Genomic DNA, 27,304 nt, shown 5'->3' with positions numbered 1-27,304 from the left:
GTAGTGTTCTTCTGTAGAAGGTCTTCTCTCAAGGAAGGTCTAAGAAGAGTGATTGAAATGGGTGGGGTTCTTCAAGAGTTAGAATTGGAAGTGTTATGAACCAATCAAATCTCTTTCTTTATGGTCACATGGGGTCCGCGTAGGGTGCGTGCACGCAGCTCGCATCCAGCACGACTTCGCGGAATTGCATTTAAAAGCAATGTACCTTTGTTAAAAGTAAAAGAGTATTATTTTTGTGATTAACTCAGATAATGTCTTGCCTTAATGCATATATTAAATATATATATATATATATGTTTTTTAGACATTTAAAAAATTTCGCGGGAGTCGCGCTCCCACCGTGTCCAATACGCATATGACGTTACACGCAACCGCTCGACCGTCACGTACCATAATTTGCACATGTCGCGTATGTGGCACAAGTCACGTACCAGTCGCATAGGTATCTCATAGGAAAACTCGTACCCGTCGCACACCCTACACAGATCCAACACAATAATCCTAAAATGGCGGATAGGTTCCGCGCAGTGATTGCTAATGGTGCATTTAGGGTGCGCGACTCCAGAAAAAAAACAACAATTAAGAAGATAATATAAATATATTTAAAAGAATATAATATATTTTTTTTATTATTTAACAAAAATATTTTTAATAAAAATGTGTAATGTAATTTAAAAAATAAGATATCTAAAAATAAATAGATAAAAAATGTAGTAAAATAATGCGAAAAAAACAGAACAATAAATATATTTAAAATTTATCATTGAAAAAGCCTTTGAAATTCTCTGAAAACAACACAGGTTTAAGGCCTGTTATAGTTAGGAATTATCATTTAAAAAACCTTTGAAATTTACTGAAAAAAACAGGTTTCAGACGTGTTATAGTTAGGAATTAGCATTTAAAAAACCTTAGACATTCACTGAAAAAAACATAGGTTTTAGGGGTGTTATAGTTAGCTGGACATTTCACTTGTACAAAACCATTGAAATTCCTCCTCACGCGCCACAAACCACTGCTGATGATGTCACATATTACATCATTCATGACATGGTCAGTGACATCACTGATGACATCACTGATGACCAACGTGCCAGAGTGGTGCAATAAGGGGGCGTGGCCTCCGGCTGTGATCCACTTTTTAAAAATATTTTTTTTAACAAGGGGTCTGTGTAGCCCCCTTCTTTTCTATTTTTTTTTCTTTTTAATTAAGCTATTTGAAAGGGGGCCCTGTGGCCCCCCTCCTGCGGCCATAGTCTGCCCTGGGTACCCCATCCCCCAGGGCATGGGCCTTTTTTAATTTATTTTTTTAGGAGAGGGGCTGCCTTGCTCCCCTCCTGTGGCCACTTTTGGCCCCAGTGACCCCATCCCCCGGGTCAGCCCTTTTATTTATTTGTATTTTTTTGCGGGGGAGGGGGTCCACGTGGCCCCCCCTCCTGGGCCACTAATAGCCCCGGGGACTCCATCCCTCGGGGCTGGCCCACTCTTTTGGGGACCATGGGGGGGTCTCCAATCCTCCCATGGTCCCAGCTGGGTCCCCGCATCCTGCGGGAGCCGGCATTGCTTTTCCATATGGGGAGCAGCTAACATGCTGCTCCCCATATGGAAAAGCATTCTGCTTTCCTATTTGGAAGAGAGAGCAGGTTTCCTGCTCTCTCTTCCAAATAGGAAAGCAGTTTGCAACGACAGGGTGGGAGCCGCGAGGCTCCCGCAATGCCATTGCAAACAGCAGGGTCCCGGGGTGGGTACCCCGGGACACTGCAAGAGCAGGCCCTTGGGGGTGGCGGTCCCCAGGTCCATCAAGGGATCTAGGAGGGGGGCCCCATGGCCCCCCTCCCACATTTTTGAGAATCCCCAGGGGGGGTGGCGGTCCCCGGGGCTGGAGGGGCCTGAGATCCCCCTCACCCATTTGTTTGAAGCACCGGGGGATGGCAGTCCCCGGGGCTATTTATTTATATATATATAAATGTCTGTTCAAGACAGATAGGAACAGTACATTTACACTTCCCTCCGTGCATGTACCTTTCAATTTTGTCCATCAATATTCTCTTCACGATTGCATCACAATATTCTGGGCGGCGATATTTAGCAGTACAATCCCAGTGCAGTCCAAGTAGAATCCCAGTACTATCCAGTATACTACCAGTACTATCAGAGAACAATCCCAGTAGAATCCCAGTATAATCCCAGTACTATCCCAGTACATTCCCAGAACAATCCCAGTACAATCCTAGTATAATCCCAGTAATATCCCAGTATAAAATCCTAGTAAAATCCCAGCACAATACTATTACTATCCCATTACTATCCCAGTACTATCTCAGAGCTATCCCAGTACAACACCAGTACAATCTCACTGTTTTGAGGTTTGTTTCTGGTGACCATCTTTGGTCCCTGAGGGCCGGTTCCACCCCAGAATGTAAAGATGTGTCATGAATTGTTGTAGATCCAGTCTGTATGTCAATCACGTAGAGCATCTGTGGTTATCCCAAAGGCTCTGGCCTTTTTGGTCCAACATAGGGCAACCGTGTAATATGCACTTGTAAGAGCACCAATGCAAAGCAACAACTCACCTTGAACTCTGCTTGAGTACTGCTTAGTTGTGTTTGAAGCCAGTCATTGACTATAAGAGCCTGTGTAATGCCCTGTTCTCTTGTGTCTTTCAGGTTTGTGACCAGGGCTTTCCGCTATGTGCAAGCTGTGGCTTTTGCGGTTAACGAGATAAACCAAAACCCTTCCATCCTTCCCAACATCACCCTGGGCTTCAGGGTTCACGACTCCTGCTACGATGAGACCAAGGCCACCAAGCTGGCAATGTGCCTCCTGCCGGGGCGCGAGGAAGAGGTGCCAAACTTCCAGTGCAGGTCACACTCGCCTCTCGCCGCTGTCATTGGAGATGTTTATTCCTCCGTTACTGTGGCAGTCGCAAGGATCCTGGGCCTTCACAGGTACCCACAGGTAAGGAACAAGTTGTAGAAAAAGTGGGACAGGTGTCTGTACTTTCATGAAATGAGGTGCTGGATGGACATGGTGTAGTGTGAACCGTACATTTTGGGAACAGTTTGGCAAGGGAAACGTCCTTTATTCCGCAGTCAGAACAACAAGCTATCTTTACAACATAGTCACTGCCCGACAGAGACGTTACCACATTTTCCTTTAATCCACAACTTGCTTTAGGGAGCGCATTGTTGGACTGGTATTTGATTTTAAGTCCAGCACCTTCCCTACTGTTGCATATACTTGAGTTGGAAAAGTAATTCATACTTCTCCAAAGTCCAGCGCCCCAGAGGCAAGTCATTTTAATGACTTGTATGGTAAAGTAAAGCATTGCGTAGCATTGTAAAGGCATGAGGAGTAAATGCATGTGGGGTTCCGTCATGCAAATGGTTTGTGAATTTCAGTGGCTTTACACATTCCTTAACACATCCAGGGTACAGGATGGTGTCTGACACACTGATTGGGTGTGAGCTGCGCTGCAGCTGCGTAGCGACCGCGCGTAGCGGGCGCGCCGCTGGCAAGCCCGTCTGCACCCATCCGCGCCTGGACCGCGCCCAATTACAGAACCCCTGACCCCGCCGCACCCAGAGTACCCGACTGAGATATGACTCCGCTACCCTCAACGCACTCAACACCGGACAACGACCCACCTGCTACTGAGCAATAGCATTAGAGGGAGAGCCTGACAGTAATGGTAAGAGTGGAACCACAATGACCACTGCTGATTAGTGTTGGTGCCTGGGGTAGGAACTCCATCTCACTACATGCCACACTGTCTTTCAATGTGCACTGTGACATCATTGTTTTTCTTCTCTTTTCTAGTGTGGTTTGCATCACACACACAGTGCTGTAAAGTCACTGAATCAAGCCTAATCCCTTTTGTGTTTTGGCTTAGGTTGTGGGCATTGTTGGTTTTGGCATCTTGTGGGTTTGTTAGTTGACCAAGTGCAGTAAGTCGCTAGGATAGTAATGCATATCGAGACACCACAAAATAGGAAAAGTGTCTTTGCTCTTGTGAGAGCAGATATAATAATTAACAGTTTAACATGCATTATGTGTGTTTAAGTTAGTATGGACTGTAAAAATAAAATAAATCACTTGACAGCTGTAGATAACCTGGCTTTTTAAAAGTACAATGGAAAGATTTATGTATGCATGTGTTCTCTCCACAATATCTTTCTTTTCATTAAATACTTTAAATTGAACTGGTTTGTGGTGGAGCTTTTCATGCTGTAAAAATATTGGGGCATATTACCAACAACTAGCGATAATTATCGCTAGGCTGGCTTAGCGGCAATAATTTTATCGCCGTGTAGCAACGATTTTTATTGCTTAGGAGCCTTGATATTATCAAGGTTTATCTCCTAAGCGATAAAAATCGGCCGAAATGCATGAATATCGCTGAAAAGGCAACGATATTCATACATTACCGAGCAAATGCTCTTAGCCATGTTATCCACCTCCCATTGGATAACATGGCTAAGAACTGCTCAGGGCAGGTGTTAGCTTTTGGAGATATTCGCGCTTAGCGCGAATATCTCCAAAAGTTGGTAATAGGAGATAGCGATGTTAGCGACTGTTTTCAGTCTCTAACATCTTGGCACGCCCACTTTGCATGTCATTAGTGATAAATATCACTGACATGCAAAGTGGGGCCCAAGATGGTCGCTATCTCCTACTAGCTGTCGCTAACTGGTGTTAGCGAAAGCTAGGTAATAGGGAGATCATTTTATCTCCGTTTTCTTGGCTTTTAAAGCCAAAAAAGCGGAGATAAACCCCCTTGATAATATGCCCCATTGTGCTTCAAAGGAAGCCATGTGGGAGAATTTATCATAATGTTGCAAATGTTCACGGCTAATACTGCCTGCTGGTTAAACTGAGCTCCTATTCCTTTTTTAATGTATCAGGGTTAGTATTGCAATGTTTTTGTCCCTTGAAAATAGTTTAAAGGAAATATTAGTTTACTAATTCCAGGCGGCTTCTTAGAGTAAGCCTGTTTTATGTAACATCATTTTTGTAATGTTGATTGGTTCCGGTCATATAACTTTCTTAGTACAGCCTACGGTGCCACTTCACACCATGTGAAGAACACGGTGATGTATTCCTCTGAACTTATAAAATGTGCTACTTTTGGGATGTGGGACAGGCCTTTCCTTGCCTTCCTATGAAGCAGACTTCATGGCAGTCTGCTATTTAATTCTGCACTTAGAATCATTGCCAGACTTTACCTTGCTTTCTACAGAGACATACTTAATGGCAGTCATTATGATGACTTTATACTTAGACATTTCTCTTTACTCGTGATATATTGATGCAGAATTGAATTGACTAACCAATAGCCTTTTACTTTCTGTATTGAAACTTCACTTTAAATAAACCTTCATGGTTTAGACTTTGAATCTTGCCTTGTGTTGGTTTCCTTTATTTGCCTTGGGCCCTCGTCCTTTGGGACTTACACTGCCTGGTCTGTTCAATCAATCTGATAAAGCAGGCAGGAACAAAAGATGATATCCAGATAGTTTATTTAAAAACGGCACAGCAACAGATGAAGGCAGCCACTATGCAGGCAAGGGCAGGCAACTGACCCTGATGCCTAGCAGCTACTTTGAGTTCTATATGGAACTCCAAGCACACAAATAAATACAAGTCAATTTAAAGATACAGAATATAATATACATGTGTATGAAGGATGTAACACATCTGCCTTCATTAAGAAAAAACAATGTGAGCATGTTAATACATAAATACAAAAAGACTGTGGGAATGAAGGTGTTTATGAAACATAGTCAGCAAATTTCCTGGGAACACATTTTGGTTGGGAAAAAGACTTAACCCTAGATGCAATAGATTCCATAGTTTTCCGTTGTGGATCAGGAAGCTTGGTATTATGAACATCAGGACATTTAGCAACCCGTTTCATGTTCCACAACTTACCATCTTGAGCGATGACACTGTTACTAAAACTTTAACCAGTTTCATAGGTTTACCAAATTTATCTGAACATTTAGTTAGGAAACCTGGCCTTCTAAACCTAACCCAATCACCCACAGACAAGTTAGAAGCTTTAGTATTCCACCTATTATCATACCACTCTTTTGATTTTGCTTGTTTAGATTCAACTTAATGGGAAACATCCTTAATAAGCTCCTTTGAAAAGGAATTATTCGAACATTTGTCCCTAAACCACCAAGGACAAATATTAGAAGCAGGATCTCGCCCTTTAAGAAGACGAAAAGGACTAACCTCAGTAGTTGAGTGTCGAGTTATGCGATAAAGACAAAGCTTTTCTCGCAAAAGATTTTTCCAGTTGCACCCCGACTTGACAACATCAGATGCAAACCCTTTCAACACCCTGTTGAAACGCTCAACAAAACCATTTTCATGGGGTTCATAGACAGAAACAGTATGATGTAAAATGTTCTGTCCTTTAAGGAAATCCTCCATTTCTAATGAGGTCAACTGAACCCCATTGTCAGTGACAAGTGTCGAAGGACAACCTTCTCTTGAAAATACTTCCTTAAAGAATTCAATAACACAATTGGTATAAGCAGAAGAAACACATTTGACCTCAGGCCATTTAGAGTGGTAGTCAATAAGAGCAAAGGCATAACGAGAATCATTGGGTAGACACATAAATGGACCTGAAATATCAAATGCTATTTTTTTCCAAGGATCAGTGGGCCAGGGTGAATTCTTCAACGGAGGAACATTCATTTTTAACATTTTCTCACTACCCATACAAACCTCACACTCTCTTACTTTGTGATCAACCATACGATCTAATCCTGGCCACCAAAAATAATTTCTTATTAAACGTTTCATAGCAGACATTCCCAGATGCGTCTTATGAGCAAGTTCTAAAATGACATTTTGCATTGCAAATGGTGGTACACATTTTCCAGATTTGAAAATGAAATTACTTTCTAATTTCAATTCATTATAAACTTTAAACATAGGCATAACATTTTCTGTTAAATTCTTCTTGTCAGGCCAACCCTCCAAAATATATTTCTTGATGGTCTGCAAAGAAAGATCTTGATTATCTACAAGAGTCCAAGACTCTTCAGAAATATCCTCAAATGTACCCAATAAAACATCCTGTAAACACTTGACTACATCAGTGTCATCAGAAATGTTGTTGGAAGATATTTGACACGGAAGGCGAGACATGAAATCAGCAACCACATTTTTTTTTCCTGGAACAAATTCAGGCGTGAAACAAAACTCCTGTAATCTAGAGGTCAGTCTGGTAGTGTGTGCAGTCGAATTCCAACCCCCACCTGGAGAAAGAATGTTGACTACCGGTTTATGATCCGTTTTCAAAACAAATTTACTGCCCCAAATGTAGTTTCTGAAATGTTCAATCGCCCAAACACAGGCCAACAATTCTTTTTCTATAACAGCACATCTGCGTTCGCTTTCATTTAAGGTTCGTGATGCGAAACACACATTCCATTCTTCTTTTCCAGATGTCTGAGATATAACTGAACCAATAGCATACATGCTTGCATCAACAGTAATGATACATGTCTTATTTAAGCAGAAAGGCTAAGTGTTGGAGCATGTAAAATCTCTGATTTAATATGTTCAAAAGCAGACTGTTGTTCTCTTCCCCATTCAAAAGAAGGACCATGTCTGAGAAGTTTCCTAAGGGGTTCCATTTTTGCTGCAAATTGTTTACAAATTTACTATAATACTCTCACATACCTGCGAAAGAAAGTAACTGTTCTTTAATGCAGGGAGGGGGGCATTATTAATACTTTCTACATTGGACTTCTTTGGTACCACCCCATCCCCGGATAATGTATGACCAAGATATTCAACGGAGTCTTGAAACAGTTTACACTTATTTGACTTTAAAGTCAAACCACTTTTCCTCAACTTCTCACACACACAACGCAAATGTAATAAATGTTCCTCAGTGGTACCTGAACAAATCAGAATGTCATCCTGAAAACACTTGACGAATTGGTAAGCATCCCTGAAAATATTACACATAACCCTTTGAAAAACAGAGGCTGCCGACGCTAAAACGAACAGCATTTTTGTATATTGATACAAGCCTTGAGGAGTGATAAATGCCGTAAGACATTTAGAGTCATCAGTCAGGGAATCTGGTGATAGGCAGATCTAAGATCGAGGGTGGAAAAAACTTTAGCACCTTCCAACAAAGAAACCACTTCATTTATGTTAGGAAGAGGATAACAGTCCACAATAATGGCAGAATTTAAAGCCCTGAGGTTGACACATATCCTCAAACTTTTATCCGGTTTTTTCAACAAAACAATGGGAGAAACCCACTCGGCAGAATCAATGGGTTCAATGATTCCCTCTAAAACTAACTCATTCCATTTTTTTTGGAGTTCTTCTCTAATGTTAATCGGTACTCCCCTTAACTTCTGTTTGACGGGAGAAACTCCCAGTTTAAGTCTTATTTTGTTGAAAAATTCTGGATCATGCCCAACTTATCTGAAAAAAACATCTTTGAATTCAGATCTGATAATATCAGTATTTTTTTCGGATACAATGGAAGAGATATTTTCAAAAACAACTGTTTCATCTAACAAAACTGGATCTTTTGCATGAGGATTAAGTATAATCCCAAATTTCCACTGGTCTTTCCAACCTATGACATTTACACCCTTGACAGCTACTATAGTTTGACTTTAACACACCTAGATCTGAAGGTAAGATCAACCAGGAAAAATCCTAACATGTCAATTTTTGAACCATTAAAGCTCAGAGGACATACATCAGATGGTAAAATATCAACCAAATCCAGAACAGAACCTAGACGCTCATCAAAATAATCTTTAGAAATTATCATCCAAGGCGAACCCGAATCCGCCATGAGATCAACTTTATGTCCCAACACAAATATCTCACACATGGGTTTCTTTATGGAATCATCTTCAACATAGTCATTGAGGCTAGAAACACCTCCACTAAGGAAAACACAAATCCCTTCTTTTCCTCATTACACGTAGTTCCACTAACACAAGTGCATTTACATACCTTGGGTGTCTCTTCAGTAACATAAACTATCTTGCTTCTTGGATTTTGAACACATTTCCGGTTCCTGACATCTCTACAAACTGTTGAAAAATGTCCCAATCTTCCACACTTCCTGCACTCTTTGTTTATAGCAGGACATCCAGCATACAAAGCCACATGTCCCTTACTACCACATTTAAAACATGTAATAGATTTGTCAAACTTTTTAAATTGCCCCAAATTATTAAACCTAGAATAACTCTCTGAAAAATGTGAATTATCAGAAACTTGACCATCTGTATGTTTAACCAAACAGACTTCATCAACCGAATCAGATTTATGCTCATTATGTTTCTTGACTGTTAGCATCCATTTTTCAGATTGCTCTAACGATTTAGCTATGGCGATGGCGGATGTATGACGTTACAACGCATGCTTTTACCACGCATGCCTTTACAACGCGGTTTTAACAACGCATGCCTTTACAACGCATAGTGCTTTGGGGCGCTGGATAGTGATTAGTTTAATTTACTATTCCAACTCCAGTCTCCGTGGATAGTAGGGAAGGTGTTGGATAGTAAATTAAACCTATTCGCTATCCTAGAGCACCCCCCAGCACAATGCGTTGTAATGGTTTGCGTTGTAAAAGTTGCATCGTAAAGGCACTGCGTGGTAAAAGTTGCGTTGTAAAGGATGTTTCCCGGCGATGGCTTCCGACAATTTTGGATCCCCCAACTCCCAAAACCGTTCCTGCGTTTTCTTATTCTTAACATGAACAATGATTTGGTCTCTCAACATTTCATCACACAAACTACCAAAATTGCAATGTATAGATAAGGACCTTAAAGCAGTAATAAAATCATCAAATGATTCCATGTCATGTTGTGCATGTGTATAAAATGTATACCTGTTTAAAGCAATATTGGAAACAGGTTTGAATCTTTTCTCTATTCTAAGTAACGCTTCCTTATAAACATTTGAACCTTCACCCTCACCTTCCGCAAGTGGAATAGGTGGTAAAGCCCTGAATACCATCTGTCCCTCTGACCCTAAACAATGTAACAGGATACTTTTCTTCCTCTCGGCACTCATACGTTCACCATCAATAGCCTTCATGTAATTGAAGAATTCCTCCTTCCATCGTGTCCAAGGAATTGGCGGATCACCTTTATTTTGTAGAAATTTTTCTGGTGGGTCGAATTGCATTTTCCAAACGTGGTAATAAACTGTCAACCAGCAAAAGTACTAAAAGGAGAATTGGTATTCAACGTAAAGTCATAAACATAAATAATGTGGTGCTCAAATATCCAAGTGCCTCCTTATAGCGACTTCCTTTATAATAATGTGGGTTGTTTTCCTTGCTGTATTGTCTATTAATGGAACTATTTTAAAATATACAAATCCTTTCCAAAATGTATATTTTCTGAACCACTTTATGAAGAAAATAGCGATGTAATGGAGAAAACCACCCAGATAAAAAAACGATTCCCAAATTAAAATATTGTTTGTCAAAGATACGAATAACACTTACTTCAAATATTGTATCACCACAAAAATAAAATAAAGTTTGCTTTGATCCTGCAAATTCCTTCTTAAATTTTTTTTTTCTTTAAATACAAGTTAATAAATCCTTGTGATCGGTAACTGTATCCATGGAAACCGATATAACAAAACAAAATGGCCGTCACGTTACGTTACAACGTGATGATGCGAAGATTGAGGAAAGCTCGCGTTGCTTAGAACTCCCCTCTCTCCTACATCATACACCAAAGAACTCCGTTCTCGCTCCGATCTCCGTGCTCGCTCCGGTCTCGCTCTCAGTGAAGACAAGGTGGAACTGAAGGAGCCCGCTTGCTCACGCTGGAACTGAAGAAATGCCCCCGCCGCTCATCTCGCTCCAGCTGCCGGTGAGGACGAGTTAAAAGTAAACAACGCCCTGTTTCATTAAAAATGCTTTAAAATGTACCATTCACTGTTGGTTGGAGTCAAATTTTCGGGAGCTTCAATCCACAGAGTCTACCTTGCTCCTTAAAACAATGCTCCAGTCCGTTTTTCTTCTAGCTTTGATCCCAGCAATGTAGAAAAAAAATATTAAAAATAAAACAATTAAACTCCACACCTGTGCCGCTTAGCTGGTTCTTCTCCCTCGTCGCCAAATTTTGTTATAAAGCAGGCAGGAACAAAAGATGATATCCAGATAGTTTATTTAAAAGCGGCACAGCAACAGATGAAGGCAGCCACTATGCAGGCAAGGACAGGCAACTGACCCTGATGCCTAGCAGCTACTTTGAGTTCTAAATGGAACTTCAAGCATACAAATAAATACAAGTCAATTTAAAGATACAGAATATAATATACATGTGAATGAAGGATGTAACACAATCCCTTGATAATTTATTAGTGCAAAGCACTGACAGATTACCTCATTCAATGCAACCCTACTGTCTTCAGTATCAGCAGTGCTTGTGAGTGTACATAGATGTACATCACAAACTTTCCGTTTGTGAGTCAACATGTCAAGGACTGGGTTCTGTGAAGGTCTTCGAAGTTGCTTTCTTGATTCCTCCCAATAGCCAGAGTCACCCTGCACCTACACACAAGTGAAAAGTGTTAGGGGTCTCTTTAAGATATTCCCATTAAGGAGAAACAAGTCTCAAAGGGAGAAAAAACAACCCTAGGCTAACCTGTGGCTCCTGATTGAATCTGTGTATGATGCAAATTTAGGGAGAAAGTCACCAAGCCCTTCAAGATTCATAGCATAGAGGAGAGCCACTGTGGATCTTCCGGAAATAGGGAATCCAACAAAAATCTTGCACTGAAAAATGCAGCAAAAATAGGGACAGAAATGATACTACCTGGACAGGATGTGATTACAGGAGAAGAGCTAGCTCATTCTTTATTTGGGAACTTCAGGGCAGAATCTCTGGAGATATCACCATCGTGGAAAGAGCTCACATAAGCCTCAACCACAGCTTCTGGACAATAGCGTCTGCCCGATATCAGAAGAATAATCTCATGTTTGACATCAGCCTGCCTGAACCACTGCCCTTCACTGCTGCTGTTTCCTGCAGGCCATTGGGTGACAGCGATTGTGAAATGCTGATGAGTTCTGAGTGTCATAATCTGGGTGTGCAGCCTCTCACCAGGATATGAGCATGAAGTGCAGGAAGGTGACGTCTTGCTCTTGCTACATCGCACCTCATGTAAGCTCCAGTTTCAGATGTGACCGGATATGAATCTCAGTGTGCTGATGTAAAGTGATTGAGATATGTATCTAAGAGCCTTGTACACTTTAACTATTGTTTTTGGAAGTCGCAATATTATCAGGTACTGGAATATATGGTAGGCAAGTGCCCTTGAGAAGCTGTCAACTTCTCAGGAGGGAAAAGTCAAGGCGTTACATACTTCCTTGCTTGACGAAGATTTCAATGAATTAAAGAAAATCAGTATAGCCCATCCATTGAACAAAGAACTGTCAGCAGCCTCTGAAAAGCCTGGAATCCCCGATCACACTAAAAGGAGAAGAGGAGAGCTCCAACAAAAAGGATCAAGTACAAAAGACTTCCTCTGGGAGACATACAAATAGGGTGAATATTCAAAGACTTAAGAAAGCTGAACCTAAATGCAACAGGAATTTTTTGCTTGGTCAATACAAAGAGACCAACAACTTAAGAACAAAAGAGGACTGACAATATTTTCAAGTGGGCAATAACCTGGAAGAGAACCAAACCATCTATTCTATCTTAAAGTCTTGTACCAGTTGGTTCTAGCCTTTATAATAGCTCTAACATGTTGTAAATATATGACAATTACTTTTCTTTCAGAGTCAAGTCCCTCCAGGAAATCAGGAGCAGCAAGCACAAGAGGAGTGTGCAATGGAGAAGATGGAAAGGAACAAGGATGGGTACAATAGCATGGAGAGACCTTGGTAGCAGAGTGAACAGAGGTGCTATGAAAAATCTCTGCTAAGGGTTAGAATTCTTCCCAATTGGCTTGAGTGGCATATCTGAAACATCAATGATACTGTTCAAGATTCTGGTTAACCCTGTCTGTCTGTCCATTGGATTGCAGTTGGTGACCCGAGGACAGAGCTTGATGGATACCCAGGGCGATTGATACGTGTGTTAGGGTAAATTGATCACCAGAATCTAGAAATTTACTGAGAGCCCTGTCTGAGATCATAGTGTTGGGGATCCCATGCAGGTGGAAAATATCAGCCAGTAATATCCTTGCAATAATGCTGGCAGAGAGAAGCCTAAAGAACAAAGAAACATCTTAGGAAAGTGGTCTACTCTAACCATTAACACTCCAACCATCAGGGGTACATCTACAATAACATGGGTGAAAATGTGTGCAATGGATGAGCAGGGACAGGCAAAGACTGGAAAAAGCCAACAGGCTTATCATGGGCTGCCTTGGATTGTGCACAAAGAGGACATGTTTCAGCATGAAGCTCGCCAACCTTGTAAACAGAAACTCAACAAAAGACTCTAAGGTTGATGTAACCTCAAGAGGGCCTGAGGGATGTGGTTATTTCTTTTTATTCCAGAGACCAGCCTGGCCGCAGCATTAAGCGATGCCCTGATCAGTGCTAGTCTGTATTTTGGAAGACCGGAAAGAGTGGTGCTTCCATAGTCCAGTCTTGGTAGTACTAGGGTTTGGACTGCCATTTTTAGATCAGTCTGTGGGAGGAAGGGTTTAAGTTTTCTTAAGATACTCAGCTGAAAGTTGGCTCCTTTGGTGGTATTGTAGATTTGTTCCTGCATATTTAAATGTCTGTCAAGGGTAGCTCCCAGGGATTTTACGGAGTCAATGATGTATGGGGAGCAATCAAAGGAAGTAAGATGCTTCAGCCTTAAGTCTATCTTGGGTGTGTGATTGGGAGGGGAGATGAGGAGGAACTCAGTTTTTTCTGGTATTTGAGCATGAGGTGGTTGCCATTGAGCCAACTTTGGGTATTATGACGAATGGCGTTGAGGGAGATGAAGTCACCTGGTGAGGACATTTTCAAATATAGTTGAGTGTCGTCCGCGTATAGATAATATAGGATGTTTGCAGAGCTAAGCGCATTAGCAAGGGGTTCCATGAGTAGATTAAAGAGTATAGGTGATAATGTTGATCCCTGTGGGACTCCTAGTGTGACCATGGAAGGTTGAGAATATGATTGCTTCAACTTGATTCTTTGGGTTCTGTTCCTTAGGAAGGAGGTAAACCATTGTAACACTGGACCGGTTAAGCCCTTCCTTCGTTCAAGTAGAGACAGTAGATTGTCGTATTTAACCTGGTCGAAGGCGGAAGATAGGTCAAAAAGTATCAAAAGGCACAATTCGTTGGGATCCAACATTTTTTAAATGTCATCCATTATGTGGGTGAGGGCTGGTTTAGTACTGTGACCTTGATGGAAATCGGATTGGTATTTCTCTAGGTGGTTGAAGTTCTCGATGTGATTGCAAAGTTGAATTTGTACACATTTTTCCATCAACTTTGCCAGCATGGGGATTCTGGATATAGGGCGATAGTTGTTGAGGTCTGTGGAGAGAGAGTTGGCTTTCTTTAGTATAGGTGTGACCTGCCCTATTTTCAGACAGTTCGGTATAGAACCTTGCCTAAGAGAGGCGTTGACAATTTTTGCCCATAGTGGTAGAATAGAGGACTTTATCATTTTGAATACAGATGGGGGTAGGGGATCGGAGAAATGATTGGCAGGGTTGAATGCTAGCAGGGTGTTATAGATTTGGTGGTCAGTGGTGGACGAGAAATAGTGCCAGTTGGCATTGCTCTTTGGAACTCCGGTCACCAGGCAAGGTCCTTGATCTGTGAGTGAATAATTTTTTCTTGGTCAGTAGATATTTGGGGTTCTTTCTCAGATTGAATGTAGTTTTCAATGGTTCTAGTCTTTTCTAGGAAGAATTTGGCCAGCTCGTCTCAGTTAGGGGTAGCCGGGTTGCTTAGCTCCACTACGTTTGCAGAGTTACGCGATTGTTGTTTTACGATTTTGAATAGTTGTTTAGGACGGTTAATGGCTTGGTTCAGCTGTGTTTTGAAGATGTCTGCTTTAGCTTTTAAGATTTTTCTGTTGTAAGTGTTTCTCAGTGCCCTAAGTTGGTGTAGATCATCAGTGGAAGGTGCTGCTTTCCATGCTCGCTTAGCTAGACTTAATTTGCGCCGGTCTGAGTTAAGATTCTCATTGAACCACAGTTTGGAGATTTTGGTGGAGAAATTTTTTTCTTGAAGGGGCGCTGTGGTATCCAGCATTTCAAGCATAGTGGCGTTGTAAAGTCCGTAAGATCTTGGACATCGGCCATGTCTGCTGATGGTGTCAGGGCGGAATTGCATTGGGACACCAAGGCGTTGGCATTGATATTCCGGATATTCCTTTTCCATTGTTTTGTTTTTGTAGGTTGGTTTTGTTTTGGAGTTACCTCACTGTTGATGGATAAGAAGATACTGTAATGATCAGTCCAGTCACATGGGGAGATGGATTCTAGCGATATGATTTTTCTTTTTGCTACTGTAGTGCCTTGAAACATTCCCAGAACCTCAGTTTGAAGGACCTCTGTAGAGATCAACAACACCGGCAAGAAAAATGAAAATTCTGTTTGTAGGCCAAGAATATTTGACTCTGCAGAGCATGAATGCCTTCTGGAGAGATCTCATCATGAGCTTCTCTTTCATACACTGTAAAATCTACTTTGCCAGACAGAGAACTTTGTCAGGATGCAAACGGATAGGAGTCTCAGTGTCTTCAACCAAAATGGTGCATCTAGATGAGGAATTCGAAAGATTCAAGAACAATCTTTATGCCTGGGGGTGAACAGACAAAATATCGACTCCAAAATATCGACTGGACATAATATCGAGTTTTAAATATAGACTGGACAAAATATCGACTGGACATAATATCGACTACAAAAATATCGTTTTTCAGGTAAGTGAAGTAATATCGACTGTTTAAAATATAGATAGCAAAAATATCGAATTTTTAATAATATATAATATTTTATAGTGTATTTTTATGTAATAATATGTGTGAAAAGTGTGTATTAATGTTATAAAATATTTTATTAAATGGAATTTGTTTTTTTAATAATTGCGTTATGTAATTCTGTAGCGGGTTGTGGGTTTATAGGGGAATAGGGTGGGAAGTAATTTAATAATAATTAATTAATTAATATATGTTTGTAAATATTTATAATTAATAATTAATTGATAATTAATAATAATTAGTTAATTAATTAATATAATTTTGTACATAATTTGAATTAGTAATTAATTGGTAATTGATTAATTGTAATTAGTTAATTACATTAATTAGAGTACATTTTAATATATATAATTTTGTGTTATTCTTAAGTAATTAATTGGGAAAAAATAATATTAATTATTAAAATAATTACAGCTAATGTGCTAATATATTTACTTTATTGTTATTGTTAATTAATAATTAATTGGTAATTAAATAATATTGATAAATTTTGGGTAAAGGAGTATTTTTAGGGTTCAGGGTCAGTTTTTAGTTTTTGGGTAAAGGGGCATTTTTAGGGTTCAGGGTCAGTTTTCAGTTTTTGGGTAAAGGGGCATTTTTAGGGTTCAGGGTCAGTTTTCAGTTTTTGGGTAAAGGGGCATTTTTAGGGTTCAGGGTCAGTTTTCAGTTTTTGGGCAAAGGGGTATTTTTAGGGTTCAGGGTCAGTTTTCAGTTTTTGGGTAAAGGGGCATTTTTAGGGTTCAGGGTCAGTTTTCAGTTTTTGGGTAAAGGGGCATTTTTAGGGTTCAGGGTCAGTTTTCAGTTTTTGGGTAAAGGGGCATTTTTAGGGTTCACGGTCAGTTTTCAGTTTTTGGGTAAAGGGGCATTTTTAGGGTTCAGGGTCAGTTTTCAGTTTTTGGGTAAAGGGGCATTTTTAGGGTTCAGGGTCAGTTTTTAGTTTTTGGGTAAAGGGGTATTTTTAGGGTTCAGGGTCAGTTTTGGGTTTTTGGGTAAAGGGGTATATTTTAGGGTTCAGGGTCAACAAATAAGATTGTAAATTTTTTTTTTATTATTTTCATTTATTATTTTATTATTATAATTTAATTTAAGTATTTTTAAGTATATTTTAGTCATTTAAATTTAATATTAATTTAATTTAACACTGTTTTTAATAAAGTCGATATTTTTTACATCTATATTATTGTTAACGATATTTTGTACTCGATATTTTTGTACTTACCTGTTTGTAGATAGAAAGTCGATATTTTGTCTGTCGATATTTTGGCAACGATATTTTTGCAGGTCGATATTTTGGCAGTCTATATTATTTCAGTGATCCATGCCTGGGATGTGAGTAATATTGAAATCATATTGATAAAAGCAATAGGCCCAGCAAGTGTGTCTGCTGTTTCTTCATTGAGTGCTCTTCAGAAACGATTTTTTGATGGTTTGTCCGAACCTCAAAAGGTTTAACTGCTCCCATTAAAAGATGCTGCCACTAAATACAAGCATGCTTAAAGGGTAAGAGCTCATTTTGCAGAACTGGATGCTTTTACTCACATGAATTCAGGACATAGGAGAGATAATACATTAGATGCTCCAGGTTATCGTCGTGCTGGAGCTGGATTAGCACTGAGTATTGTGCCAGGCTGACAACTTGAGTTCTGTTTGTCAAGAAGGAGCAGATCCAGGAGAGAGCAGCTCCTTGGATCTCAATATTGTGGAGGCAGCTGATGTGAGTGGAGTTTGTGACCATGTCAAATGTCCCAGGAGGATGGGACCTGTGGCGTGTCCTCTGTCCAGGATCATGCGGATGCCATCTGATGTGGTGATGGATGCTGTTTCAGTACTGTAGTTGGGCCTAAAGCTCTACTGTGTGGTGCAGAGGACCTGGTGGTTGATGAGGTGGTTGGAGAGACGTGTATCGATAATCTTCTCAAAGACTTTGGTAAAGTAGAGTAGGACGGAGATCGAACTATAGTTGGAAAGTATTACTGGTTCTGCTTAGTGTTTCGTGAGCAGGGGCATGACTGAGGCATATTTCCATGCATCTGGGATGGTAGTTAAGTCAATAGAGGTGTTATGGATGGGTGTTAAAACTTTACTGACAGTTAGGGGTCCTTTGTTAAAGGCGTGATGGGGACAGGAGCCTGACGGGACTCTGGAGTGAATGGTCTTATTGTTGGGGGTAGTCTCATTTGTAGTTATGTTGGGCTATGAGGTAACGATCTGTTCTTTGAGTGTGATGGAAAGTCAAGTTGTGAGGGAGACAGGGTTTGGTTGAGGGCCTGCCTCACAATCTGGTAGCCAGTGAGTGTGGCTATAGCAATGTCAGCTGCCCATGATGAGTTCAGCCATGTTTCCATGAGAACTAGAAGGTCTGACACATGGTTGTACAGCAGCTCCAAGATCTTTGTGCATGTTTCATGAGCGAGCAGCTGTTGAGGAGTATGCATGAGAGTGTGGGGTGCTGTATGGGTGGGGTTTAGTCTGTGTGAGTGTACAACAGCTTATTGTGTGCTGTCTGTGAAGGGGTTGGGAGAAGTGTTTGGGACAGTGCATGAGTATTTAGCAGAAGCCCAGAAGAACGCTTCCTGGGTGGTGTGTGGTATGGTGCACAAGGAGCTCAGCAAGCAGTAGGGTTGGTTGGGGTGAGAACTGCTGAAGCAGATTAGCAGTGAGTGGGAGTAGGTGCTGGACATGGTCCAGGCGTGGATGGGCAGAGAACGCCTTACCTTTTGATACACTTTCAATGCATCCATGGCTTTTGCAGCCATTAAGTGGTTAAGGGAGAGGGTTGGAGTGCTTTGGGTGGTGAGAGGCATTAAAGGGTTCAGGAAGTGGACATGAGGAGGTGTGAAGCAGGAGAGTGAGACAGAAGTAAGGACCACTGGAGGTGAGGAAAAGAGTGGGAAAACACTAAGGCCAAAAACAAACGTCACAAACAAAAGGGCACATGCAGAGGGCAAAGGGGAATGGGCACTGAGAAAAGAGGCACAGAACCAAGTGAACGAAGTACTAAACTGAGAGAGGACCCAGGAAAAACAAAAGATGTAAAACAGAGCAAAAGTGGCACAAAGTAGAGCCAAAGAAGCACTGAAAAGAACAAAAGGGGCAGAAGACAAAGTGCTTAGGGCTAAGAGAGGCACTGAGGAGAGACAGCAAAGCTGAGGGTTCAAAAACAGAGCAAAATGGAACTTGGCAGAGAAAAAAATAGGACAAGTCAGAGAAACAAAGCCACAAAATAAAACAAATGTGTCACAAAACAGAGAAAGTCTACAAACCTGAGGAGGAGAGGTCAAGAGTGGAGAGACAGAGAGAGAGAGAATGATCAGGATAGGAGTGACATGCGAGCCTCGGGCACTGGAGCAGAGCCTGAAAGGACATGAACACTTGTTCCTCAGATGCATTTTGTGTGATTTGAAGCTATTAACAGTAAATAAAATTCTACCAGATTGTGCAGTGTTTCAAGAGAAGAGTTTGCGTTTTTTGGCACTCTGCACACTCTGTCCTCTGAGTGTGCTTCCAGTTGTAGTTTAGGGATTCTCTTATGCTTCATTTAGGAGGTCTCAGTTTTGGGAATAAGGAACCAGACTTGCCACTGAGCTGTGAGATGATTTAGTCTGTCATTGCAAGATTTGCAGTGTCTTGGGTGAATCAGGGCAACACTAATCATCTCCAAAAAGATGCAATTTAGGTAGAGCAGAGAAAAGAGATGCCACAAAGAGCACCATTATACACTGCCTGCTGCCTTTAAACTGAATGGCAGATAAGGTTGTATTGCCTACAATTGCAAAAACTACTACAGAAGCAGCTGCCGTCACAGAAATAGCAGTAACCAAGTCAGGTAAAATCAAAGCTGAAAATTATCAGGAAAAGGAGATATGTGGGTGAGAAACATTTCTCAGATGTCCCATTGCTGCAATCACTATATGTGGAAGCTAGATTGAAAGCAACAATCTCTTCACAAGCTTTATAGTTGTTATTTGTCAGAATATTGGGGCCAGTAACATCTGCTGCACATATGCAGACTCCTCCTTATCGACTACCTACAATCAAGGAAACCAAACATACTTAAGTTTATATGTATAATTCTTACCTCCACATCTTCTTACTTTGACAAAATATTGGAAGTCAATATTGAGGAGTCAAGTGCAGGTTGATTTTGTAAGGTCAATGTTGTGCAGTCAATATAGGTTCAGATTGATTTTAAAATCTCAATATGGTGGAGTCACAGTACGTCGATACAAGTGCAGATTGATATTCAAATCTCAGCATTGTTGAGTCGATATACGTGTAGGTTGAAAATAAAAATGAGAGTATATATGTGTGCAGGTTGATATTAAAATCTCAATTTTGTGGGATTGATGTAAGTGAAGATCACTATTAGAATCTTGATATTCTGGAGTCAATGTAAGTGCAGGTTGATATTAAAAACTTAGGCTCAGATTTACTAACATTTCACTTAGGACTTTTATTACTTCTTAGACACAGCCCGGCCCAAAATGTATTTACATATTTACTGAACCACTTAAAGCCCAATTTGCCTGGCTTTGCATGGCTCCGTAAGAAAAAAAGTAATGCGTCGCATAGTACTGCAGTGAGTTGCCTTGCGTTGGGCAGGTGTGTTATGGGTGGAGTATGGGCGTCCCTGGGTATCCAACTATGGAAATTGATGCATTCCCATATTTACTTCTGGCTATAAACCTGTGTTTGCACCAAAATGGTATGCCTACCCAAGGCAGGCGTAACAAGGCAAAATATTTTTATTTCTCCTCATCACTCCCTCTTTGCAAGGGTGCTGCATTCTTCAGCACACATACAAATGAAAATACGCATCTAAGGATGGTTTTAGTGCAGAATGGTAGCCTTTCCTGCACAAAAACAAATCCTACTCACAACAAAAGCACTCTTACACCCTGGGGCAAGGGACCCTGTGTTGACGCTAGGCAGCCACAAGTGGGCCAGCTCAGGGAAAGAGCTAAACAGCTCCATTTGTTTGTAAATATGGCACAATTCAGGTCTCTTCCTTGATGAATAGCATTGTGTGAAAGATCAGTAAATCTTCTCTTAAGTATTTCAATAGAACACATCTTTACCTAAAGCACAAACTGCAATTCTTTTAATTTAGCATGTCTTCCTATTAACATATGGTCTATTTTCTCAGATCAGCCATGGTGCTCACCTCCAACTGTTGAGTGATAAGATACAATTCCCGTCCTTCATGCGTACAATGCCTAACGCAGATACCGTGAGTGTTGGGGTTTCCATGCTAGTGAGGCACTTTGGGTGGACTTGGATTGGACTTCTCTCACTGGACAAAGATTCCACCCAGTCAACAATGCTTCTTGTCAAGCAGGACATTCTGAATACTGGGGCATGCATTGCTTTTTGGGAAGAGATACCTACACTGTACTCTACCACAAAGCTGCTTCATCTGGTGGAGGTTGTAAGAACGTCTTCTGCTAAAGCTGTAGTCACCATCTGCCCAGAGCCTTATCTGCTTCCTTTCATGGAGGAAGTTTCCAGACAGAACATCACAGGAATAATTTGGATTGCTACTCACGTTTGGGCCAGCTCTTCTCTTCTCTCTGTTGCTGACTACTCCATAGTGCTCACTGGAACAATTAGCTTTGCTATCCGCAGGGGAGTCATCCCTGGACTGAAAGACTTTCTTTATAATCTGAATCCACATCGGAATCCAGAGGATCTCTTCACCAAAGAGTTTTGGGAAGTAGCCTTTGACTGCACCTGGCCAGAGGGTTTCACTAACAGCAGCAGTGCCATATCTGAAGACTATCAGAAAAAAACAAGCTGTACTGGGTCTGAGGACCTTCTGGGCCTGAAGCCGCATGTCCTGGATGCCAACAATTTTAGGCTAACGAATAACGTGTACAATGCCATCTATGCTACGTCTCATGCTTTGCACAATCTTCTTTCTTGTCGGCCGGGCAAAGGACCATTTCTTAATGGGACGTGTGCAAACATACAACACTTCAGACCTTGGCAGGTATTTTATTGCAATAATTATTCAGCCCAAACTACGCCTATGTGAAGTGTTGAAATGCTTGCTTACATAGGTAGTGTTTGGTTGGTAGTGTGTTTTCTCTGTTTTATTCTGTGTGGAATGTGTTTCCATGTTGTGTGTGAGGACCACCAAGGTGGTGGTTATATTGATTAACCCTGGGCGTAGTTTGCAATAGCGCTACGCGTAGCTATGCGAAGTGCACTCCGCACTACGTGAGCTACGCGTAACACTGCCCAAACTGCGTAGTAGCCTGTTCGCACTGTGCAAGATGCCATTTTCAATGATTGCACAGTGCAGACAGGCATCCGGCACTGTGCAATCATTGAAAACGGCATCTTGCACAGTGCGAACTGTAGTTTTCTGCAGCTCGAGTAGATTTTTACTCGAGCGGCAGCTTTCTCAACGCGGACTGGTAGTTTCTCATCGCGAGTGGTTGTGAGCATACGTTACCACTCGCAATGAGAAACCTGACCTCCCCGCGTTGAGAATCTCGCCGGGAGGTTTATTTTCTACGCTCGCGATCAGCAACTTGATGATGCTGATCGCGAACGAGGAAAAAGTCTTGCCAGGATGTCATTTTGCTTGCTCGCGGTCGCCAACTTGATGTTGAGGACCGCGAGCAAGCAAAAAATGACCGCTGCACTACGCTATGCTACGCAACGCGTGTTTGCACTGTGCTACGTGCAATTCGCGTAGTGCGAAGTAGTGGAAACTTCGCAAACTACGCAAGCGTAGCGTATTGCTTTGCCCAGGGTTAATCGTGATATGGGACACAGTTCTTAGCAGTGTGTTGAATGAAAAAGTGTTAAAGACAGGGTTGCAGTTTATGGTTTTCAGCTTTGAGCTGCTCTCCAGGCCGAATTTGGAGTTTCGTAATATTCCTGGTCCACTTAACTGGTTAGTGCACTGGGTTGACCCCTCTGAGATATTTTGTTTAAAGTATTTAGGGGCAGATTTACAAGCCCCTTGCGCCACCGGTGCGTCACTTTTTGTGAAGCACCGGAGGCGCATTTTACTGCCCAATATTTACAAGGACAGGAAAAGCCACCCTGCGTGGCTTTTCCTGTCCTTGTAAATATGTCCCCTTTACACATAACACTTTGCGTGAAAGGGGTGTTCCATGGGTGTTGCTGTGGGTGTTCCCACGCAACACCCATGCAAACTGACACATTTCCAGATTTACGAGAAATCCTAAACCTGGAAATGCATCTGAATGTTATGCCTCCCAGGGGAGGTCTAGGGAGGCGCAACGAGGAGAAATGTATTCATTTCTCCTCGTTATTTTCCTCTTTCAATGCATGCTACATTCTGCAACACACATAGAACGAGGAAATCACCTCTGATGATTGTTTATGTAGAGGAAGGTGTCCCTTCCTGCGCATACATAATCATTAAAAAAATTACGTTTTGCAAGTTCTATGTGTGCTAATGCAGCCCACGTAGGAGTTGAAAAATGCCATTTCAGATTGTTTACGTATAAGAAGGGACACCTTCCTGCACATAAACAATCATCCCCATGCCGAAGGTATCCTTCGACCATTGTGCAGGGGTGCCTGAGTCAGCACATGGCAGCTCATTGTGCATCAGCTCAAGGGAGAGCTTAGGAATGTGACATATTAAAGTAAATATGTCACATCCCTGTGCTCTGAAAGTGCTGCAGAGTGGCACAGCCAAAGGGCTTGTGATGCCATGCTGCGGAACTTTCTTGTAAATGAGGCCGTACGTCTTTGGGAGGCATGTGCAAAAGGGGAAATTGATGGATAGATGGGTTGGTCTTTGTTAATGTCATCTGAAATCTGATTGTCATTGTATGAGGCCAAAAAAGTGGCTAGTCGGAGCCTGCAGTGGTGGACTAAATGAGAGTCCTCTGTTGGCCAGCGGCATGTAGAAAATCTCTTTAGTTATTCCACACCTGAGCGGACAGTAATGGGTAGTTGATTGCTGTGGACTAGTACACTAGTGTGCGATGGATATGACTCTTAGTAGTTTTGTTGTATATGAGTATAAGAAGCAGGAATGGCAATTATTAGGCAGTCGGTATGATCTACAATTGACTGTCTGGCTGCTGAATGTTATCATATTAGCTTTGGTATGGGTTATGTATTGTATTGTGATTGTAATATTACAAATCTTCAACCCCAGGCGAGGCATTATTGTGCTTTTCACTGGTCAGCATGCTGCTCCGCGTCCCACGGTTAGTGTTTTTGTAGTTATTGTTGGTTATCAGGTTTAGTGTTGTGGTTTTCGGGACCCTTTACCAGGCCTTTACTCCAGTTTATATGTGGCAGATTACATTAGTAGGAACTTACAGCCTGATTCATGTACGGGCCGTTTTGCGTGTCCCTAATAGCGAATCATAGCGATTCGCTATTGAGGACACGCAAAACGGCATTCATGTAGGAATTGCTACTTAAATAGCGATTCCTACATGTTCTTTATTTGCGAGTAGCAATTTGCTACTCGCAAATACTCCCCATTCATTCCTATGGGCCAAGAGGCCCATTGGAATGAATGGGGATTTGCGAGTAGCAATTTGCTACTCGCAACTGAGATAGCGATTTTAAGGGTGACAGGGGTGTCCAAAGGACGCCCTGTAGCACCCCTAAAATGCACTTTTGGACAGGTGTTGCGCACACACATGTCCAAAGGACATGTGTGTGTGCTACATGCAACTTTGAAAAATGCTTTTAAAAGCATTTTTCTGAGTTTTTGCTATTTACCGACAGGTCTGACCTGTCGGTAAATAGCGGCCCCAAATGTCCAATATCGCTATTTTGTTGTGTGTCATGAATAGCATTTAAGGAATCTCTATTAGAGATTCCTTAAATGCCATTCCACGCAAATATGCGAATTCTTAAATAGCGATTTTTGCATTTGGTATCATGAATACCAAATGCAAAAATTGCGCGCGCAAAGGGCCAGATTCTGAGAATCTGGCCCTTTGCGAGTGCAATTTAGCTACATGAATCAGGCTGTTAGGAGTGATATTTAATGGGAGAACGGGCTGGAGGACAACGACTGACTGGTCCAACCAAATGTCATCTTTTCCAAGATGGATTTTTGTTGGCACCTAAGCCCTGGCGTCCTACCAGGAATATTCACCTGGTAGAGAATGTAAATATAGTTAGTGTAGTGAGTGAGGCGCCACTTGAGTGGGAAAAACAATCATTATCACCAAAGGTCCATACCGCTTTCATGGAGCCATCTATCCAGGTACCTACTGGCTCGCGTAAATCCCGGGAATTTAAATTTCATGTCATTTACTGGAATATGGCTGGCCTGTGCTCTAAAGTGACTAATGAAATTTGGTTACAACTCATCAGTAAATATCGGATTTTTTGCCACCAAGAGACATGGGCTAAGTCGCCCATTCACATTGAGGGTTATAAAACATATAATTCATATGCGTTGGCTTCATCCTCGGGGAGAGCAAAAGGGGGGTCTAACAATATTTGTTTCAAATTCCCTAGTGATAGAGGAAATTTTTCCTATTAAATTAGAACCTAAGTTCCAGATTTTGACGTTTAAAACAAATAAAACTGCTACGTTTGTGCTGGTTAATTTTTATAACAACCTCCAGCAGACGGAGATAATAAAAGCAATACGTGACATCTCCCACTCACTGCAGGAATTAAGGAACAAATACTCTAATAGTGACTTAACAATAACCTGGGGTGGTGATTTTAATATGCCAATTTGCAAGCATACAAATAACAAAAACTGCGGCACACAGGATGAACATAACATCGCCCGAACCCACTTTCCCCACACAACTATCGGTAACCTTTTGAATGAAACAATATTTTTTCTAGAACTTGGTCTGGCCAATGAATTAGTGGTTCCTGCAGTTCCACTTTCTTATACAGTCAATGGTAGGGGAGCTTTTAGCACTATTGATTTTATTTTTGTCTCACGTAATATGGCCGGCTGTATCCATGACTTTCGAACCCTCGACAACGCTGTCAGTGACCATTTCCCTAATAGCCTTTCACTTTCTCTACCTGACAGGCCGGTAAGATCTAACCCCGTTAGAATCCTTGGGCAAAATACTTTAACCCTGGATAGATTAAATGGGGTTTCCCTTAGGTGGGCAAAAATAGACCTGATTGAAATAACATCCACAGTAGTGAAGAAAGAGTTGCTATCGATCGAAAAATGCTTAAATTCTGCCACCTCAAATGAAGAGAGCCTGGTTAGCTTTTCCAACATAACAAGCGCAGTAAAGGAGGCACTTCAATTAAAAGTAGCATCTAGAAAGGAATCTACTAAGGGGTGGTCTAACACAGCATGTACAACATCATATTATGCTCTGAAGGTTGCTCGCCATAAAACAAATAGGGACAAAGAGGAAATCACTAGCCTTAGAAAGGCATATAACAAGGCCGTAAAATCCAGTAAAGTCGAATTAAAAAAAACACCTATGGGAACAACTTCACAAAAGTTGTACTATGAAGGATAGTGTGAACTTTGGGAAAGTTGTTAAATCTCCGTTCCTCTTAGGTGTGAAGGACCACCCTAAAATAGCTGTAGCTATTGATGAACCAACGTCGGTGCAACACTACGCACAGATATTCAGCGTGCAACCACAGGAACACTCAACGCGATCTGTGAATGAGAGCTTAGCTTCCCATTGTACTCAAACAGTGTACCCCATTTCTCTTGAATTCACACACACTGAGGTGGAAAATGTGCTATTAGCAAGTAAGGGGGGAAAAGCACCCGGCCCGACGGGGTTCCAGTCGACTTTTTTAAACGTAATCTGGAACTCTGGTCTCCCTTATTGACCAAGGTCTTTGACGCCTCATGTGCGGTGGGGCTTGTAGATTCCTGGTCAGCTTCAATCCTCGTCCCCATCTTCAAAAAAGGAGATCGTCAATCTCCAGCATGTTACCGTTCCATCTCCCTTCTAGATTCTATGGGTAAAGTCACTGGTCGTATAGTTTTAGAGCGTCTTCAGACCTGGGCTGACGATTTGAATATAGTATCTGACCTCCAGTTTGGGTTTAGAGTGGGACTAGGGACAGTGGAACAAGTTCTTAACCTGTCACTTTTAGTTGGCAGATGTTGATGCAAAGGGTGGACACTTACATATGGCTTACGTGGACTTAACAGCAGCCTTTGACTGCGTAAGCCATTCCAAATTATGGTCTATACTTTCAGCAATGGGGGTAGAATTATCTATAGTTAATTTTCTTCGTGAACTCTATACCGGTGCCACTGCAAGAGTGGTTTAAAGGGGGAACCCACGGAAGCAATCGGCGTTGAGAGGGGGGTAAGGCAGGGCTGCGTCCTGGCACCCTTCCTCCTCACCCTCTGTACAAATG

General features: G+C 41.5%; 1 protein-coding gene across 1 annotated transcript in view; it reads left to right on the top strand.

Annotated features, from left to right (window-relative positions):
* The first annotated feature begins 2,531 nt into the window (after window positions 1-2,531).
* Window positions 2,532-27,304, top strand: part of LOC147678840 (vomeronasal type-2 receptor 1-like) — a 42,763-nt gene continuing 17,990 nt past the window's right edge. The window contains exons 1-3 of the mRNA XM_086945758.1: window positions 2,532-2,539; window positions 2,664-2,955; window positions 21,120-21,962. Coding sequence (XP_086801884.1) covers window positions 2,532-2,539; window positions 2,664-2,955; window positions 21,120-21,962 — 1,143 coding nt within the window. The remainder of the gene's footprint in view (window positions 2,540-2,663; window positions 2,956-21,119; window positions 21,963-27,304) is intronic.

Source organism: Lissotriton vulgaris, chromosome 12 (assembly GCF_964263255.1).
Source record: "Lissotriton vulgaris chromosome 12, aLisVul1.2, whole genome shotgun sequence".
NCBI classification, from domain to species: domain Eukaryota; kingdom Metazoa; phylum Chordata; class Amphibia; order Caudata; family Salamandridae; genus Lissotriton; species Lissotriton vulgaris.
Note: the sequence above shows the minus strand (reverse complement) of the source record. Positions and strands in the feature narration are given on the sequence as shown.